The 20,653-nt window shown below is 42.2% G+C and overlaps 1 protein-coding gene across 1 annotated transcript in view; it reads right to left on the bottom strand.

Annotated features, from left to right (window-relative positions):
- The window catches only part of LOC126100300 (endocuticle structural glycoprotein SgAbd-5-like), a 50,012-nt gene that overhangs the window by 12,885 nt on the left and 16,474 nt on the right, over window positions 1–20,653 (bottom strand). The window contains exon 2 of the mRNA XM_049910908.1: window positions 16,976–17,094. Coding sequence (XP_049766865.1) covers window positions 16,976–17,094 — 119 coding nt within the window. The remainder of the gene's footprint in view (window positions 1–16,975; window positions 17,095–20,653) is intronic.

Here is a 20,653-nt window from a genome sequence, read left to right as displayed (position 1 = left end):
CAATGCGGGCAGTATCCCGGGCAACCACAGTCGTAGCCCGATCGGGGGATGCGTGGGACGAGCTGGCCGTCCCCGACAAACTCCCATCCGGACCCCCACAGTGATGCCCATTGGCAACAGCCTCAAGCTGTGTGACCGAAGCCAACACTGCCTGAAGCTGGGAGCGAAGGGATGCCAACTCAGCCTGCATCCGAACACAGCAGTTGCAGTCCCTATCCATGCTAAAAACTTGTGCAAAGAACGTCTGAACTAATCTACAGAGAGCGCAAACAAATCGACACAAAATTTAAACGGTTATTAAAATACGAGATTGCCTAGTAAATGCAGTAACTTGTGCACTGCTGACACACTGCTCGGCGGCGGAAGGAGACTACGCGAATTTACACTATTCAGGTACTAAAACGCGATGCTACAACTCTCAAATACTATAATACGCCCGAAATTTATGAATTTAACAATGCAAGTAACAAAAACACGCAAAGAAATTAAGAATTAAACTATGTAACAAATGAGTAAGCTAGGAGTATACGACTTGCTGCTGCAGCTGCTTATCCAACGGCGGCAGGGAGCACACTGACTGTGACCAACCGACACTGGCCGTTCAAAACAAAAACAGAAGACAGACGACTACGCGAATTTACACTATTCAGGTACTAAAACGCGATGCTACAACTCTCAAATACTATAATACGCCCGAAATTTATGAATTTAACAATGCAAGTACCAAAAACACGCAAAGAAATTAAGAATTAAACTATGTAACAAATGAGTGAGCTAGGAGTATACGACTTGCTGCTGCAGCTGCTTATCCAACGGCGGCAGGTTCAATAATGAATAAGAAAATAGGAATTAGGGTAAGCTACTACAAACAGCATAGTGAACGCATTATTGTGGCCAAGATAGGTACGAAGCCAACGCCTACCACAGTAGTACAAGTTTATATGCCTACTAGCTCTGCAGATGACGAAGAAATTGAAGAAATGTATGATGCAATAAAAGAAATTATTCAGGTAGTGAATTTATTAGTCATGGGTGATTGGAATTCGTCAGTAGGAAAAGGGAGAGAAGGAAACGTAGTAGGTGAACATGGATTGGGGGGTAAGAAACGAAAGAGGAAGCCGCCTGGTAGAATTTTGCACAGAGCACAACTTAATCATAGCTAACACTTGGTTCAAGAATCATAAAAGAAGATTGTATTCATGGAAGAAGCCTGGAGATACTAAAATGTTTCATAGATTATATAATGGTAAGACAGAGATTTAGGAACCAGGTTTTAAATTGCAAGACATTTCCAGGGGCAGATGTGGACTCTGACCACAATCTATTGGTTATGAAATGTAGATTAAAACTGAACAAACTGCAAAAAGGTGGGAATTTAAGGAGATGGGACCTGGATAAACTGAAAGAACCAGAGGTTGTAGAGAGTTTCAGAGAGAGCATAAGGGAACAATTGACAGGAATGGAGGAAAGAAATACTGTAGAAGATGAATGGGTAGCTTTGAGGGATGAAGTAGTGAAGGCAGCAGAGGATCAAGTAGGTAAAAAAACGAGGGCTAGTAGAAATCCTTGGGTAACAGAAGCAATATTGAATTTAATTGATGAAAGGAGAAAATATAAAAATGCAGTAAATGAAGCAGGCAGAAAGGAATACAAACGTCTCAAAAATGAGATCGACAGGAAGTGCAAAATGGCTAAGCAGGGATGGCTAGAGGACAAATGTAAGGATGTAGAGGCTTATCTCACTATGGGTAAGATAGATACTGCCTACAGGAAAATTAAAGAGACATTTGGAGAAAAGAGAACCACTTGTATGAATATCAAGAGCTCCGATGGAAACCCAGTTCTAAGCAAAGAATGGAAAGCAGAAAGGTGGAAGGAGTATATAGAGGGTCTATACAAGGGCGATGTACGTGAGGACAGTATTATGGAATTGGAAGAGGATGTAGATGAAGATGAAATGGGAGATACGATCCTGCGTGAAGAGTTTGACAGAGCACTGAAAGACCTGAGTCGAAACAAAGCTCCGGGAGTAGACAACATTCCATTAGAACTACTGACAGCATTGGGAAAGCCAGTCCTGACAAAACTCTTCCATCTGGTGAGCAAGATGTATGAGACAGGCGAAATACCCTCAGACGTCAAGAAGAATATAATAATTCCAATCCCAAAGAAAGCAGGTGTTGACAGATGTGAAAATTACCGAACTATCAGTATAATAAGTCACGGCTGCCAAATACTAACGCTAATTCTTTACAGATGAGTGGGAAAACTAGTAGAAGCCGACCTCGGGGAAGATCAGTTTGGATTCCGTAGAAATATCGGAACACGTGAGGCAATACTGACCCTACGACTTATCTTAGAAGCTAGATTAAGGAAAGGCAAACCTACTTTTGTAGCATTTGTAGATTTAGAGAAGCTTTTGACAATGTTGACTGGAATACTCTCTTTCAAATTCTGAAGGTGGCAGGGGTAAAATACAGGGTGCGAAAAGCTATTTACAGTTTGTACAGAAACCAGTTGGCAGTTATAAGAGTTGAGGGACATGAAAGGGAAGCAGTGGTTGGGAAGGGAGTGAGACAGGGTTGTAACCTCTCCTCGATGTAATTCAATCTGTATATTGAGCAAGCAGTGAAGGAAACAAAAGAAAAAATTTGGAGTAGGTATTAAAATCCATGGAGAAGAAATAAAAACTTTGAGGTTCGCTGATGACATTGTAATTCTGTCTGAGACAGCAAAGGACTTGGAAGAGCAGTTGAACGGAATGGATAATGTCTTGAAAGGAGGATATAAGATGAACATCAACAAAAGCAAAACGAGGATAATGGAATGTAGTCGAATTAAGTCGGGTGATGCTGAGGGAATTAGGTTAGGAAATGAGACACTTAAAGTAGTAAAGGAGTTTTGCTATTTGGGGAGCAAAATAACTGATGATGGTCGAAGTAGAGAGGATATAAAATGTAGAGTGGCAATGGCAAGGAAAGCATTTCCGAAGAAGAGAAATTTGTTAACATAGTATAGGTTTAAGTGTCAGGAAGTCGTTTCGGAAAGTATTTGTATGGAGTGTAGCCATGTATGGAAGTGAAACGTGGACGATAAATAGTTTAGACAAGAAGAGAATAGAAGCTTTCGAAATATGGTGCTACAGAAGAGTGCTGAAGATTGGATGGGTAGATCACATAACTAATGAGGAAGTATTGAATAGGATTGGGGGAGAAGAGTTGTTTGTGGCACAACTTGGCAAGAACGAGGGATCGGTTGGTAGGACATGTTCCGAGGCATCAAGAGATCACCAGTTTAGTATTGGAGGCAGCGTGGAGGGTAAAAATCGTAGAGGGTGACCAAGAGATGAATACACTAAGCAGATTCAGAAGGATGTAGGTTGCAGTAGGTACTGGGAGATGAAGAAGCTTGCACAGGATAGAGTAGCGTGGAGAGCTGCATTAAACCAGTCTCAGGACTGAAGACCTCAACAACAACAACATTATCCCGCCTGACCACGATGGACCCCATGGAGGGAGGTACCCTGGATCTCGCTACGGCTGTGTCACCACACCCAGCCCACAATGAATGCGACAGTCTCCTGGCACCTTTTCCAGTGTCCTGGACTATCGATACAGCAGATCAAGATAGTGGCTCACCTGTCAGGCAGTGCCCCACAATGATGTCTGACCCACCTTCCACCTAATGATCGCCACAGTGGCTGCGCCAGATGTGTCATCCCGGGCAGACATCCCTGCCAGGCTTCTGTGCCAATAGCAGGAGTATGTCCACAACATTACTGCATCGCGACGATGAACCTGGCCACCATTGGCAATGTTTTGAGAGGCCATTTACGCTGCTGATGTCGATATTTCCTCCTCCAAGAACTGTCACTGATTTCTAGGCCCCCACTGGCTACACGGGACACATCCCCCATGCCACTCACAATGGTAGTGGAACCGCCATCCTCCACACTGGACGTACTGCGGAAGATGTAGTGTACCTTCCTAATGCTAGAGATATAGCCCTCACGCTGTTCGGCGTCTGCATCCTCAATGTATGTGCACTGTCAGGTTCGAGTCGACGTCATGAATGACTCACCCTTTTTGCTGGCGAGGTAACGCTGCTTTTTTAGCACTGCAGGCGAGGAGCGCAGCGCATGTTTGTGTTTACTTCGGCCGCTATAAGTGCCGTTTTCCTTCTAGACCACCATGGCGAACAACTATCGGAAGAAGACATTACGTTTCAACTTTTGTTCCGACTTCGTCCGACCCAAGACCCAGTAGGTAGAACGACTTACTCGCGATGAAGCTAAAATGCCACCAACGGATCTTATTGGTATCCACTTGTCCATAGTTAGCAGTATCGTATACGCCAATATGATCAACGATGCGGTGTGCGACAAGGTGCTTCAAGAGGCAAAACGTGGACTGCGCTTCTGTCATTCCGACGGCAACGTCGGATCCGTTACTGTCGATCACGCAGGTCTCGGCACACGAACGATAAGGATCTTCGAACTGCAGTTCTAACTACCTGCAGACATCGTCATCGCGGCAATCTGTCCCTATGGCAACGTTCAGGAACATGTTGCCGAACGATGGGTACAATTTTAAACCTATCCCATTTTAAACGGTGTCAGAGAGGTCCGCATCCAGTTGCAGAGACACGTGCCTTCCTATCTACATATCGGAGGCTGCAGTGCCATTATAATGTGCGACGGCCTACGTCTGACCAGTTGCGGTTGCGGGAAAGAAGGTCATCTACGGTCTGAATGCATTCAACGACGTGTCGCGCAGCTCCCGTTGTCGGAAGCGTCCGTCACACCTATGATGACTGCCCTACTGGTCACTTACGCAGCGGCTCTTGCGACGTCTACAGTTTCATCCAGTTCGTAGCCCGGGCCGTCCGATCGGCACGTCCACCGTACCATTCACCGATGGATGTTGCAGAAGTCCCAACAGACAACCTTGCCGCCAAACAGGCTCCCGCACGAAGGAGACCAGTACTTCTTCACAACACTTGTTTGACAATTTCACTGTATCCATCGACGCCTTCGAACCAGGTCGACGCTCCTCCTTGCCGTCGTCCGACACTGAAGAACAACACTGCGCAAACAACGCTCGCCACGTAGGCGCGAACTCCGCCGCCGTTCACCCACGGGCTCTCAAAGCGTCGCCACCCAAGACGACGAAGACGACACCGAACCAGCCGACATTTCCATGCAGAGGTCGGTGGACAGCTTTCACGATGAACAAGACGTTTAGCAGGACGGGACCACCATGGAGGTCGCCACGCACAATGAAACGATCGGTGCGCAGGTTGAGACACCTCTCTCCCCACCGGCAGCTCCAGATCTCTCTCACCACGATGCAATTCCAATGGACATTGGGCAGACCCACGGCACAGGAGCATGGGCCGACGACGTTGAGGAAGGTACGTCCCCTCCTCCGGATGAGTTGCCTGCCCCGACGAGGCTGCCTGTTAACATCAAAAGCGAGGCACTGCAGCAGATGGGACGGGACTTCCTGTCGGTGCTGTCCTCATATTTCCCTTGGTGATGGTAGATGCGCGTCCACCACCACTGAAACAAACGTACCGGTTCGCCACACTGAACATCAACATGATCGGAACTGTACCAAACCTGCAGCTCCCATGTGACATGCTTCGGGCCTCTGACGTCTACGTCGCCCTTATTCAGGAAATACGCGTAGCAACACTACCACCGGTCTACGGCTACGATTCATAGACGTCCACATGTGATCAATCAGGGCATGGAGTGGATTTCTACATACTATCGAACTATAAGTATTGAATCCATACTGATGGAATCTACAGAAGGAATACCAAAGTTATTTTTTGTTCCTGTGTATCTGAGCACCAACAGAGTATTGTCAGCTGTTATGTGTTTCTAGTGTATGTGTTTCTAGTGTGTCTTACATGAAACAGAAAGTAAGATGCGTACTGGTGCAAAGTTGGTGTTAACAAGAGACGAATTCTAAGCAGAAACAATTTTACAAAATGAACCATTTGCTTCACCTATAAAATATGGATGAAAAATAATAATCAAAGAGCATCTCACCAATAATATGAACGTACTATGTTTCTAGCATTTGTAGACCTAAGGAAAGCTTTTGGCAATGTTGACTGGAATACTCTCTTTCAAATTCTGAAGGCGGCAGTTGTAAAATACAGGGAGTGAGGCCGACCGCCGTGGTCGAGCAGTTCTAGGCGCTTCAGTCTGGAACCGCGCGAAAGCTACGGTCGCAGGTTCGAAACCTGCCTCGGCCATGGATTTGTGTGATGTCCTTACGTTAGTTAGGTTTAAGTAGTTAGGGGACTGATGACCTCAGATGTTGAGTCCCACAGTGCTCAGAGCCATTTGAATCATTTTGTAATTACGTATGTTGAATTCTCTTAACCGTTGTTAAACCGTTGTTGAACCAAATAGTTTCTCTTTTTTCTTTTTATTTAACGCAGTGATAACTTTCTTAGGTAAAGCCGGTCCAAAACTCTTGATACGTTGAAAACAATGACACAAACGAGTCTTAATGATGACTTTAAAAAATTAAGTAGAGAGCGAAATGTGCTACAATTGAGAAAACAAGGCGGCAGGAACTGGCTGTTGCAATGTAAACAGTGCTAAGTTGGGCTCTCGTACCACGCTCCGTCATTGTGTGTATGTATGTGACAAGACGGTCACCAAGATAAGTTGTATTTTATCTTGGCGAAGCTTTATATGACATAGATACGGTACATGGTCAGCTACTGTTCTTGTAAATGGAACTAAACGATAATTTCGTCCTAAAGAGTTACTCCGAAATGAAGAGATTTCCGCAGAAGAGAAAATTTAGCAGAAGAAAAAATACATCACTTCTATTTGTGGAGACAGGGATTGTGACATGTAATCATAATTCTGAGATAGCTGCAGTACGTTCAATACGAATTTGAACCTACGAAAAACAATGTGGAAGACGATAGACATCTAACTTCATTCCACCAGATCTCACTACCAACTTTAGGCCATTTGCGTGATCGATCGCGACCAAAATTTCACAGGAACAGACATCTAATTACTGCCGAGTAGATTTATGATCCTCAAATATCCCAACGTGAAACTATCTTACTCGCTCTAGAATTGTCTCAGCAAAGAATGCACTAAATCTAGCACCTGGAAGAGAAACAAAAAAATCTGGGTAAAATCTTTTACCCTATATTAATATTACGATGAATCTGTAAAAGGTTACACATTTTTAGTACATCCACAATACACAATTTTAAAAACGTATAAATGTCTTTTTTTGCGCTCGGAGCTGATTTCATTTCATTTTATATCTAATATACGACTGGGATAAATAAGTAACTGGGAACGCTGGGCAGTGAATTTATGTTATCTGCGACAGCAAAGATCTTCCAAAGTTTAGTATAGATTACGAAGTTTTACGGAAATGTCAGGAGAAAATGAGGTTGGTGCGTAAGTTCGTAGCGTTCTCGTTTTGCATGTTCGTATTCCGGGTGCTACGGGTTTGTTAATCGACTGTCATTTTCTCTTTGAAGCTCAAAAAAAAATTTTTTTTAATTAAAATGGCCTTCGGGGCAAAGAGAAGCAGCTATATGGATATTAAGAGCTCAGATAGAAAACCAGTCCGAAGCAAAGAGATAGCCGAGAGATGGAGGGAGTATATAGAGAGTCTATACAAGGGAGATGAACTTGTAGACAATAGTGTAGAAAGGGAAGTGGACGGAGACCGAGATGAGATAGGGGATATGATACTGCGTGAAGAATATGACACCGTTCTGAAACGTCTAAGCCGAAACTAGGCCCTAGGATTAGACGATACTTCGCCAGAACTACTGATAGCCTTGGGAGAGCCAGCCACGACCTGGTGTGCAAGTTGTATGAGACAGGTGGTATACCCTCAGACTTCGATAAGAATTTAATAATTCCATTTCCAAAGAAATCAGGTGCTGAACGTGTGAATATTACCGAACTATCAGTTTAAATAAGTCATGGATGCAAAATACTAACACAAATTCCTTACAGAGGAATGGAAAAACTGGTAGAAGCCGACTTCGGGGAAGAGAAATGTAGGAACACCGGAGGTAGTACCGATCCTCCTGCTGCTCACAGAAGATAGGTTCAGGAAAGGCAAACCGACATTTAAAGCACCTTTAGAAAGCTTTTGACAATGTTGACTGGAATACTCTCTTGAAATTCTGAACGTAGCAGGGAGCGAAAGACTATTTACAACTTGTACAGGAAACAGAAGGCAATTATAACAGCCGAGGGCATGAAAGGAAGTCTTGATTGAGAAGGGAATGAGACAGGGTTGTAACCTGTCGCCGATGTTACTTAGAATGTACATTAAACAAGCAACAGGAATAAAGTTCAGGGTAAAGAAATAAAAATCTTAAGGTTTGTCGATGACACTGTTATTCTGTCAGAGGCAGAAAAAGACTTCGGAGAGCAGTGGAAAGGGATGGACAGTGTCTTCAAAGAAGGATTTAAGATGAACACCAACAAACGCAAAAGAAGGTTAATGGAATGTAGTCGAATTAAACCAGATAATGCTAAGGGAATTAGATTAGGAAACGAGACAAAATAGTATATGAGTTTTGCTATTAGGGTAGAAAGACAGTGATGATGGCCGAAGTAGAGAGGATATAAACTGTAGACTGGCAATGGCGAGGAAAACGTTTCTGAAGAAGAGGAATTTGTTATCATCGAATATAGATTTATGTGTTGGGAGGTCTTTCCTGAAGGTATGTCTGGAATGCAGCCATGTCTAGAAGTGAAATTAGGGCGATGAACAACTTAGACGAAAAGAGAACAGAAGCTTTCGAAATGTGGTGCTGCTAAAGAATTTTGAAGATTACATGGGTCAATCATGTACCTATTGAGGATATACTGAATGGAATTGGGAGACTAGAAGTTTGTGGCAAAACTTGACCAAAAGAAGGGGTTACTTGAAAGAATACATTCTGAGACATCAAGGGAACACACTAGTATTAGTATTAGACTGAAGAGTGTGTGTTTATGGAGGGGGGGGGGGGCAAAATTAGTGGCGGGAGACAGCGATGAATACAGTAAGCAGATTTAGGAGGATGTAGGTTCAGTAGCTGTTCGGAGAATAAGAAGCTCGTACGGGATAGAGTAGCACGTAAAGCTGCATCAAACTAGTCTTCGGAATTAAGACGACAACAAGAACAGCGATTACAGTTCAATGTCGGCATTTCAGTTCATACTTTATCACTTTGACATTTGGAGGCAGTGACTGGAGCTGTGGACGCTAGAAAATGAAGTGCTAAGCGGAGAAATCGGAACGTTTCCCACATATTCTTCTGTTTGAGCTCAATAGAGTGGTGACAATAGCGGAGGCAGTCAGGAAAACTTGCGTCGGGAGTAGGGGTAATGGTATTGGACAGAGCACTCCAAGAAAAGTGATTTCTCGTATTAAGGAGGGTCGTTCTGTTGCTAGTGAGCCTCCACGTTCAGAAAGACCTACAGGGTTTTATGAAGATCGTTTAAACACAATAATCCGCAACGATCCGCGTCAGTGTACTTGATAACTGGCAAATATGATAAACTGTGATCATTCCAGAGCCGTGCAACATTTCTTCCAATGGGGAAGGTTTAAAAATCGGCTGTATGCTCTAAGCTGAAATCACAGGAATGAGCAAATGTCCAGATGTTCATCTCCGCTTGCTCTTAATGAACTAGCTCGTGAACAACACCGACTGTTCATATCCTGAGTCGTTACTGGTGACGAGAAGCGGTACCTTTATGCTAACACAAGGAAAAGAAAGAAGTGGTTGAGCCCAAAAAAGCAGCAAATACCTGCGGCATCCACGAAAGATAATGCTACGCATCTGATGAAACAGCGACAGTGAGTACTACGAACAGGTTTTTCGAGCTCTAACCATCACTGCTAGCATTTATTGTCAAAAGCTGAAACGTGTTGCAGACGCAGTCCAAGAACAACGACCGGAAGATTGCGTGAAGTGGTACTACCCCATGATAACGCCAGCCGGCATTCTGCTAGACTGCCATGAAACACTATACAGGAATTTGTTTGGGCAGTCATTTGGCACCCACTTTATGCGCCTAATATTACGCTCTGATTTTCACCTTTCCTATTCTCTGTAGAACGATCTTCAAGGAATTTCCTTTCCGGATGAAAATGCGCTCCGAACATGGCTCGGCGATTTCTTCACCTCAAAACTACGTGATTTCTACAACTGCTGAATCAAATAGTTAAACTTACAGAAAAACGTTTGGAACTTACGCATCAAACCAATACAAAAATTACAGTGTGCGTGAACCAGTTACGGCAAAGAATCCAATATACAAACAAATGCTTCATAGAAAACACTATAGAAGGTACGTACTATCGATTTCAGATGTCTCAAAACGTACTGCAAATATACGTCAAAAACTAAATGCAAGAAACAAGAAACAACACGCAAAAAGCAAGAACACAAACAAGTGCACATCGAATTCAGAAGAGAATTTTTCACAGGTGGCTGAGTTCAGCTTACAAACTAGTAAAACATTGAAATACCTAAACTGAAGTCCTAGCATATGTAAAGGACTACAGAGAAGTGCAAAGACATAACAGTGAAAAAACTGAAATTAGAGAATTACCGTATAATTTGCAATAAATGGCAACAGAAAATCTTCAAGAAGCCGCTACGTATATAGTTAGATTTTCGAAAACATCTCTTTGACCAGGAAATGATGAAATGTGTCTGAAGATTATCTAAGTTCTGCGAAAGCAAAGCGAGATGTCAGAGAAAAGGAGTCCATTATTTTAGAGATTGGTAAAACTGGGCATTTTATTCAAACAGGCGCCGTTAATAACAGTAACGAGTTGGCGATGGTAAGAGGAAAGATTTGTTTCGGTCGGTGTGAATATTTCTGTGAATTGTACGTTGGTGAGTCATTGCATTATGATCACATCATTAATATTGTGTTGGTGCACCTCTGGACAGCAATAAAGAATGGATTACAGAAGACCGTTGTAGATTGCCGATGATATAAAGCAACAGATGTATAGGCACAGGTCACGTAGTTCCGGTAAGTGCTGGAATAGCGGTTTGTGAGCCGAACTGGCGCCCGATAGAGTCCTAAGTATGCTCCATCGACGTTCAGATGAGGCAAATTTGGTACCTATGTTATCAAATGAGTCCACTATCATGCATCCTAAATCACTCTAACAAGATTCTTGCTGGAAAATGTCATTACAATCGGAGAAAACATCAAGCATGAAAGTACGTAGGTGGTCCTCGTTCTCTGGCGACGAGTCACAATCATCTGCCATTTATGTAATTCGTTTGTGTCAGTGGCTTTCCTCATTTCCGGCCCGTATCGTCGGTAGAGTAATTCGCATTCGTCTCTGCTCCGATTGTATACGGGTTTCCAGAAGAAATGGTCAGTATTCTGGAATATAACAGGAACGATCATACGGTGCAAAAAATTCTAGAAAAAAATGTGTGCTAAAATGGGTACTTTAAGAGTTCCGAGCACTTGTTCATGTTCTCTACTGTGAAACACATCTCTCCTACTGAATAATGGTTCATAGCTGTTAAGGCATGCCTTTGATAGCCATTCTTTATTAGACTTTTTGCTTCAAATTATCGTTCCTGTCACATCCTTGGCAATTCCTTCTAGGACAGCCTGCATAATGATACACACACCCTACCAGGCCACGTGCGTGCAACGCTACAACATGTCATGGGATCTTGCAGTGAGTGGGCAGCGGTCATAATGTTTTGCCTCATCTATGTTTAATGTGCGTGAAGATGGTTTTCACTATCTTGCTGCTGTGATCGGTGTGACGAGGGCCTGGGAGAAAGACTCACGGCAAGGACAGGAGGAGGCAGACTGCAAATTTTAAACGAGTTGCGGTACAACGGTGACAAAAGTTTCTGCTCGACGATCCGTTATCAGTTTCATAACAAAATCTGTGAATGACGTGACTACGGTCAGGGAAGAGGTTTTAGCTTTGATCACAAGCTATCAGTAGTGAAAGACGTTTGTACACTTACAGCAGATACGACAGAGGAAACTTACCAACTCGCCGAATTTTGACGGCAGTAGCACCACAAAAACAGCAGCATTTCGCCTAAGGAGGCGGTAGCCTTTCGTCACTTACAAGTAGACACGGTTGGGGAAAGCAGCGGAGATTTTGTGTCACTTCTCTGCCAATGGAAGTTACTAAGATTTTTGTGCTTCTTTCTTTCGTCAATCAGTCGAAGTATTCCCTCTGTAATTCAAGGTTTCTTCTGAGTTAAGTTACTTGTTTCTGTGTTTGACTGTCCAATATCTCTGATTGCACTTTCTAGGGAAGTCCAGTCCTCTTTAACTGACTTGCCTACTCTGGTATTCCTTATCGCAGTATCCTCATCCTTAGCGAATGACAAAGGCGTCTTATGTTTTCTCAATACTTCAGTACCCCACTTCCTTCCACACTAATCCTTCTTGACGATTCTCTTAAACTTCACTTTACTCCTCATCACTAATAAATTGTGATTTGAGTCTATATCTGATCTTGAATATGACTTACAATCCAATATCAGATCTCGGAATCTGTCTGACCAGAAGTAATCTATTGGAACCTTCGTGTTTTCGGGTCTCTTCGAAGTATACCTCCTCATCTTCTGATTCTTGAACAGAGAATTCGCTATTACCACTCAAAATTTATTGCAGAACGCAGTTAGTTCTTCTCCCCTCTCATTCCAACAGCCAAGCCCATGTTGTCCTGCAGCACTTTCTTCTATTCCTTCCCCTAGAACCGAGTTTTATTTTCATCTCCTTTAACATAATGAATTACCCACGCAATATCCTCGTACACTTCCTCTATCTCTTCATCTTCTGGTTGCCACGTCGGTATGTATACGGCGAACTGTTCTTGTCGACGCTGATTTACTGTTTTCTGATGAAAACAACCGTATCACTGAGCTATTCATAGCAGCTCACTGCCTGCCCTTCTTTCGTATTCATACAACGTCTCAGAAATGAGAGCGACAGGAAGTGCAAAACTGCTAAGCAGGGATGGCTAGAGGACAAATGTAAGGATGTAGAGGCTTATCTCACTTGGGGTAAGATAGATACTGCCTACAGGAAAATTAAAGAGACCTTTGGAGAAAAGAGAACCACTTGTATGAATAGCAAGAGCTCAGATGGAAACCCAGTTCTAAGCAAAGAAGGAAAAGCAGAAAGGTGGAAGGAGTATGTAGAGGGTCTATACAAGGGCGATGCACTTGAGGACAATATTATGGAAATGGAAGAGGATGTAAATGAAGATGAAATGGGAGATACGATACTGCGTGAAGAGTTTGACAGGGCGCTGAAAGACCTCAGTTAAAACAAGGCCCCGGGAGTAGACAACATTCCATTAGAATTACTAAAGGCCTTGGGAGAGCCAGTCATCACAAAAGTCTTCCATCTGGTGAGCAAGATGAATGAGACAGGCGAAACACCTTCAGACTTCAAGAAGAATATAATAATTCCAATCCCAAAGAAAGCAGGTGTTAACAGATGTGAAAATTAACGAACTACCAGTTTAATAAGTCACAGCTGCAAAATACTAACGCGAATTCTTTATAGACGAATGGAAAAACTGGTAGAAGTCGACCTCGGGGAAGATCAGTTTGGATTCCGTAGAAATGTTGGAACAGGTGAGGCAATACTGACCTTACGCCTTGTCTTAGAAGAAAGATTAAGGAAAGGCAAACCTACGTTTCTAGCATTTATAGACTTAGAGAAAACTTTTGACAATGTTGACTGGAATACTCTCTTTCAAATTCTAAAGGTGGCAGGGGTAAAATACAGGGACCAAAAGACTATTTACAGTTTGCACAGAAACCAGATGGCAATTATAAGAGTCGAGGGGCACGAAAGGGAAGCAGTGGTTGGGAATGGAGTGAGACAGGTTTGTAGCCTCTCCCCGATGTTATTCAATCTGTATATTGAGCAAGCAGTAAAGGAAACAAAAGAAAAATTCGGAGTAGGTATTAAAATCCACGGAGAAGAAACAAAAACTTTGAGGTTCGCCGATGACGTTGTAATTCTGTCAGAGACAAAAATGGCTCTGAGCACTATAAGACTTAACATCTATGGTCATCAGTCCCCTAGAACTTAGAACTACTTAAACCTAAGTAACCTAAGGACATCACACAACACCCAGTCATCGCGAGGCAGAGAAAATCCCTGACCGCGCCGGGAATCGAACCCGGGAACCCGGGCGTGGGAAGCGAGAACGCTACCGCACGACCACGAGCTGCGGACTGTCAGAGACATAAAAGGACTTGGAAGAGCAGTTGAACGGAATGGACAGTGTCTTGAAAGGAGGATATAAGATGAATATCAACAAAAGCAAAACGAGGATCATGGAATGTAGTCAAATTAAGTCAGGTGATGCTGAGGGAATTAGATTAGGAAATGAGACGCTTAAAATAGTAAATGAGTTTTGCTATTTGGGGAGCAAAATAACTGATGATAGTCGAAGTAGGACGGATATAAAATGTAGACTGGCAATGGCAAGGAAAGCGTTTCTGAAGAAGAGGAATTTGTTAACATCGAGTATAGATTTAAGTGTCAGGAAGTCGTTTCTGAAAGTATTTGTATGGGGTGTAGCCATGTATGGAAGTGAAACATGGACGATAAATAGTTTGGACAAGAAGAGAATAGAAGCTTTCGAAATGTGGTGCTACAGAAGAATGCTGAAGATTAGATGGGTAGATAACGTAACTAATGAGGAGGTCTTGAATAGAATAGAGGAGAAGTGGAGTTTGTGGCACAACTTGACAAGAAGAAGGGACTGGTTGGTAGGGAATGTTCTGAGGCATCAAGGGATCAAACATTTAGGTTTGGAGGGTAGCGTGTAGGGTAAAAATCGTATAGGGAGATTAAGAGATGAATACATTAAGCAAATTCAGAAGGATGTAGGTTGCAGTAAGTACTGGGAGATGACGAAGCTTGCGCAGGATAGAGTAGCATGGAGAGCTGTATCAAAAAAGTCTCAGGACTGAATACCACAACAACAACAACAACAACAACAACAACGAATGCTGCTCCATTTATACTATATTCTGTTGTTGAACACGAATGCTTTACTGTAACTGGGCTTATTGATGAGGTAAATGTAGATGCTACTTCTAAAATAAGAACTGTATTAGTCTTGTTGAACTTACATCGACAATCCTGCGTCATGTTATAACATTTTTGAGTACCTTTCAAAGGTCCGTGATTCCACGGAATAGTGATGTAGATGCAACACTATTTTGAATTCTGGAAATGCAAACAGTTTAAAGCACCACACATATACCCACATTGATGTTTCTGTAGAAATATTGTGAGTCACACTGATCACAAATTAGTAATAATTAAGTTGCGCTTTAAGAGAAATTTCGGGAAGTATCAATGAGGAATTTTCCCACTGCGGACGTATTGATGACTGTTTGCAATTACCTAACGCTGTAGATATTATCTCAGTACTCAATTCCGTCAAGGTCTCTAACAAGGCAGAATGGATTGACGACAGAATGGAGTAAGTAAACCTAGAGGTGGCAGGTTCCGTAGAACCAAAGAAAACTGCAGAATTCTTACGACTTTGGGTTCGCACTCTGTAAGTGCGAGGATCACACCTCTATCCAACTGTTTATATTTTCCGCCCGTGCGGTCTGGGGAGTCTTGTCACAGTCCGCGCGGCTCCCCTCATTGGAAGTTCGAGTCCTCCCTCGGGTATGGGTGTGTGTGTGCCGTCCGTCTAAGTTAGTTTAAGTTAGATTAAGTAGCGTGTAGGCTTTAAGACCGATGACATCAGTAGTTTGGTCCCATAAGACTTTACCACCAATTTCCAATTTGATTTTCAGTGGTTTTTTTCAAGGAGGACATGATCGTTTCCTTTTTCTTCCCTTATTAATAATAAGTCTACACACCGACACCAACAGCGCTGTAATGTCAGAGTGAAAACACAATTCATTCTTTCAACCTTTGGAACGCTGGAGAAATGTTTCATTGTAATTCACTTGAGATGAGAGGCCAGAAGTTGGTGCAGATACTGCACCAATGTCCTGCATTTAATTTTGACATGCACATTATTCTCTAAAAGCTTACGGGAAAATGCTCGACTATTTGTATATCCGAAACAACTTAGGCCTCTCTCCAGAACTGGTCATTTGCTGAAAATCTATTTCTGTAACACCATTACCGTACCGAATGTAAGCATGTTACTCTGCAAAAGAACGCTTTAGAGTCTTCCATATTACACGGCTAAAAGTTAGGCGTAGCACATAGGAATTAATAAATAAGGAATAGCAAAAAGGAGGACAGCAACAGAAACAGGACTCAGTAATCGGGAAAAGCAACAAAATACTTCAGCCATCGGCCTCGCCACAGGATGACACAGGTACCCGTCACATCACCGAAGTTAAGAGCTGTTGGGGGTTGCTAACACATGGAGATATCACTGTCCAGATGAGCCGAGAGCTGTTGGTAAGCAGGGTGCACTCTACCCTTGTGAGGACAGTGAAAAAGCTACTTGACTGAGAAGTAGCGCCTCCTGTCACGAAAACTGATGACGGCCGGGGGAAATGCTGTACATTCCCTCCATACCCGCATTCAGTGACGCCTATAGGCTGACTGCGACACAGAGGTCGGCCTGTAACGCTCGACTTCCTGAGTTCTATTTGGATCGAGTTAGAGGTTTCGTTGTCTGTGCTGAAACTGAAGATGATTAGTAGGAGAACTTAAGTCAGTATATTTATAGCTGGTAACAGCTATATCTGTGAAGCTCCTCTTGAGGGACAATATTCTATATGATTGGAACAATGTGTCTGTAAATGAAAATACTTGCCATGCTTTCATTTGTCTACCCTAGCGGTACTGAGCGAACGTCTCCGTTTTTAAGCAGTAGTCGTGGGAAAAATTTCATTTAATTATATTGATGTCAAGTGCGATACGGTGTGTCTTGTATATAAGACGTTAGTGACAAACCTCCAGTGCCACGGATCGACTCCATTGAAGTCATTCTCCAGCACCACAACTGTAGCGTCTCTTGGATTCAACTGCGGTGCCGCTAGAACAGTATTAAGGAGAGCAGCAATCAGGAGAATCTGGAAAATATGTACAACACAAACGTTACCAGCACGAGAAACGTTAAACCTCTCTGAATCTATTTTCTAACCCTCCCCCCTTTCTCTCTCTCTCTCTCTCTCTCTCTCTCTCTCTCTCTCTCTCTCACACTCACACTCACACTCACACACACACACACACACACACACACACACACAGAGAGAGAGAGAGAGAGAGACAGAGACAGAGAGAGAGAGAGAGAGAGAGAGAGAGAGAGAGAGAGAAAGAGAGAGGGAGAGACAGAGAGAGAAAGGGAGAGAGAGGACGTACATACAAAAATTATAAACTCACAGTCACACTACTACACTTACGTACACACATTACAGGACACTTTTCAGTAACGACAAATGTAATAACTGATAGTGACAGTAAACCAATTGTTTCGGTTTTTCTTTCTTTCTTTCATTGTTAGTCTTTGAGATTCAAACTAGTTGCTAAAAGACATTTTTATAATTCAGCTGGCTTATATGCTTCAATTAAAACTATTGTACACGAAGGTGTATTTTTAGTTGATTCGAAGTAAACTGTTTCATTGCTACCGCCCTCATGGGGGTTATCATGTTATACCAGACCGAAAATTATGGTGAGCTTTGCAGTCTTTCAAAATAATAATGAAATGATGTGGTGTGGTCCTCAACTACGTACCCTCTGACTCGGAGTTTTGGCTGGTTCGTTTTCTAGAGGCTGGGATACATCGTTGCTGCATTACAAGCCAAATACTGCTGAGTCTACAGTATACAATAACACACGAATCGAATGGTCGAAGGTTCCTATCACTCGGCAATCCCGAATGAAACATAAAAATTTGTAAATAGAAGAATGCAATAAATAAAATCTGCAGGTACTATCTTAACGACTTAGAATGATAAGTACGATGGTAGAAGTACTTTTGAGAGTGCCGTATATTTCTTCAAAACACTTATTGGTGTCGATGGTCCAGCAATTAAATAAAATATAAGTTGAATAACAGGGAAACAATAGATTCCTACTTCACGTAATTAGTTACGAACAACAACACAGCTCGCGAGAAATTCACTTCTGAACGCATGCTATATCTACATGTATTGTAGAGTAGCTTCACACCTTTGTAAAAATAAAGTTTTAACAAAATGTCACTTTGTTTCCAGAAGGGTTTTTCAACGGAAAATGCTATATATACTTTCACTAATGGAATTTTAAATGCTCTGAGTAACCGGAAGTCACCAGTTGGGAATTTTTGTGATCTATCAAACGCTTTTGATTGTATAAATCGTGGAATACTTCTAGATAAGCTCAAGTACTGTGGTATGAATGGGACAGTGCTCAAATGGTTTAAATCATACCTAACTGGAAGAGTGCAGAAAGTTGAAATAAACAGCTCACATAATGCGATTTCTCAAACTGGGGAACAATCAAGACTGGGGTGCCGCAAGGTTCGGTCTTGGGTCCTCTGCTGTTCTTAATATATTTTAATGACTAGCCATTCTATATTCACGAAGATGCAAAGCTGGTACTTTTTGCCGATGATACAAGTATAGCTATCACACCCGACAGACAAGAATTAACTGGTGAAATTGTAAACGACGTTTTTCAGAAAATCATTAAGTGGTTCTCTGCAAATGGGCTCTCATTAAACTTTGACAAAACACAGTGTTTTCAGTTCCACACAGTAAATGGAATGACACCATTAATAAATATAGACTTCGATCAGAAATCGGTAGCTAACGTAGAATATTCAAAATTTCTATGTGTATGCATTGATGAAGGGTTGAACTGGGAAAAACACACTGACGATCTGCTGAAACGTTTGAGTTCAGCTACTTATGCTGTTAGGGTCATTGCAAATTTTGGCGATATACATCTGAGTAAATTAGCTTAGCACGCCTATTTTCATTCTATGCTTTCGTATGGCATCATATTCTGTGGTAACTCATCATTGAGTAAAAGAGTGTTCATTGCACAAAAGCGTGTAATCAGAATAATTGCTGGAGCTCATCCAAGATCATCCTTCAGACACATATTTAAAGAGCTAGAAATCTTCACTGTAGCCTCACAATATATATACATTCACTTATGAAATTTGTTATTAACAATCCGAACGAAATCAAAAGTAATAGCAGTGTACATGGCTACACCACTAGGAGAAAGAATGATCTTCACTACTCAAGGTTAATTCTAACTTGGGCTTAGAAGGGGGTAAATTATGCTGCTTCGGTCACTTACCTAATAGCATCAAAAGTCTGACAGATAGCCATATAGCATTTAAAAGGAAATTAAAAGAATTTCTTAATGGCAACTCCTTCTACTCATTAGATGAATTTTTGTGGTAATTTTCCAAGCCCTAAAAAAATAAAAATTAAAATTATCGAGTGTCATGTAATATTTTGTCTAATGTAATATCTTGTATAGACACCTTTTATAAAGCTGACACGTTCCACATAATTACGAAGTGTCGTATTCTTGATCTATGGAACAAGTACTAATCTTATCTAATCTAATCTAATCTTCACTGCAGAAGCCATGGAAATCTCACAAGAGCACAGGTCGGCACTCCGAAATATTTCTATCCCTCCGCGACCATGCGCAAAACTCCAGACTCTACTAGTCTCTCTTGCAACCGTGCGTCCGTTGCGCCATCGCGTCCAGCACTTCCCGAGTCCTGTGCTGTACTCCTCTCCCACTTCCATCCTGTCTCCCCATTCACGAGCGCTGTGACTGGCTAGAGCGTTCCCACCATGTCTTCAAGCCAACATACATTCACAAACACAATGTAACACCTTCGAAATACTGGATTTACATTTAAATAACTTGAAATTAAATAAATATTCCTACAGCTCTAACACACATTATTAGCTACATAAAGAAATTAGATAAACATATTTCTAAGGAACAGAACAAAAGGTAGGCCAGCAGCCTAATGTCGCTGTGCTTTATGTAACACAGTAAATATTTAACCGATTTCTTTATGAATAGTGTATATCGGATATAAACAAAGACATAGATGGATAAATATATTTATAAGCATGCTGCTACCGTTTTTTCGTGAAACTGGGGAGTACTTAAGGCCTGATGCCAATGATAGTAATCGGCCACTTTGACCTCCAATAACTTATGTACTATTCAAGTTACATGCCTGTAATTTACACCCATTTAGGTTTACACTAATAGCTTTCTAAAGACACGTCGGCAGACGAAATCAGATGAGCCGTTTAGATTTTGGAAATTCGTTGCTGGGTGTTACTTGTATAATTTACAGTCAGATACTAAATTTTAAACGAATAAAGATATTGAAAATCGATCACACCATCAGAATCGTCGTGCAAATAATGGTAATGTACTTTTTTTTGAGGTATCATGATTCATCTGGCTACTATTAACTTCTATATGAACTGTGAAATGTCTGCCTTTAAGGTTTCACAAAGTCCGCCATCTTTGGCACTCCCGGCGTGTCTCCTTCGTCGACACAGCGTCACCATGGAATTCCCAGCCACGTGGATGGACCACGAGCTGGTGCTACCCCTCATGCTCAGCTAATGTTCGACACGATGTGATTGCTGCTGG

Source organism: Schistocerca cancellata, chromosome 9, assembly GCF_023864275.1.
Source record: "Schistocerca cancellata isolate TAMUIC-IGC-003103 chromosome 9, iqSchCanc2.1, whole genome shotgun sequence".
NCBI lineage: Eukaryota > Metazoa > Arthropoda > Insecta > Orthoptera > Acrididae > Schistocerca > Schistocerca cancellata.
The sequence above is the reverse complement of the archived record's forward strand: the minus strand, read 5'-3'. Positions and strand labels throughout refer to the sequence as shown.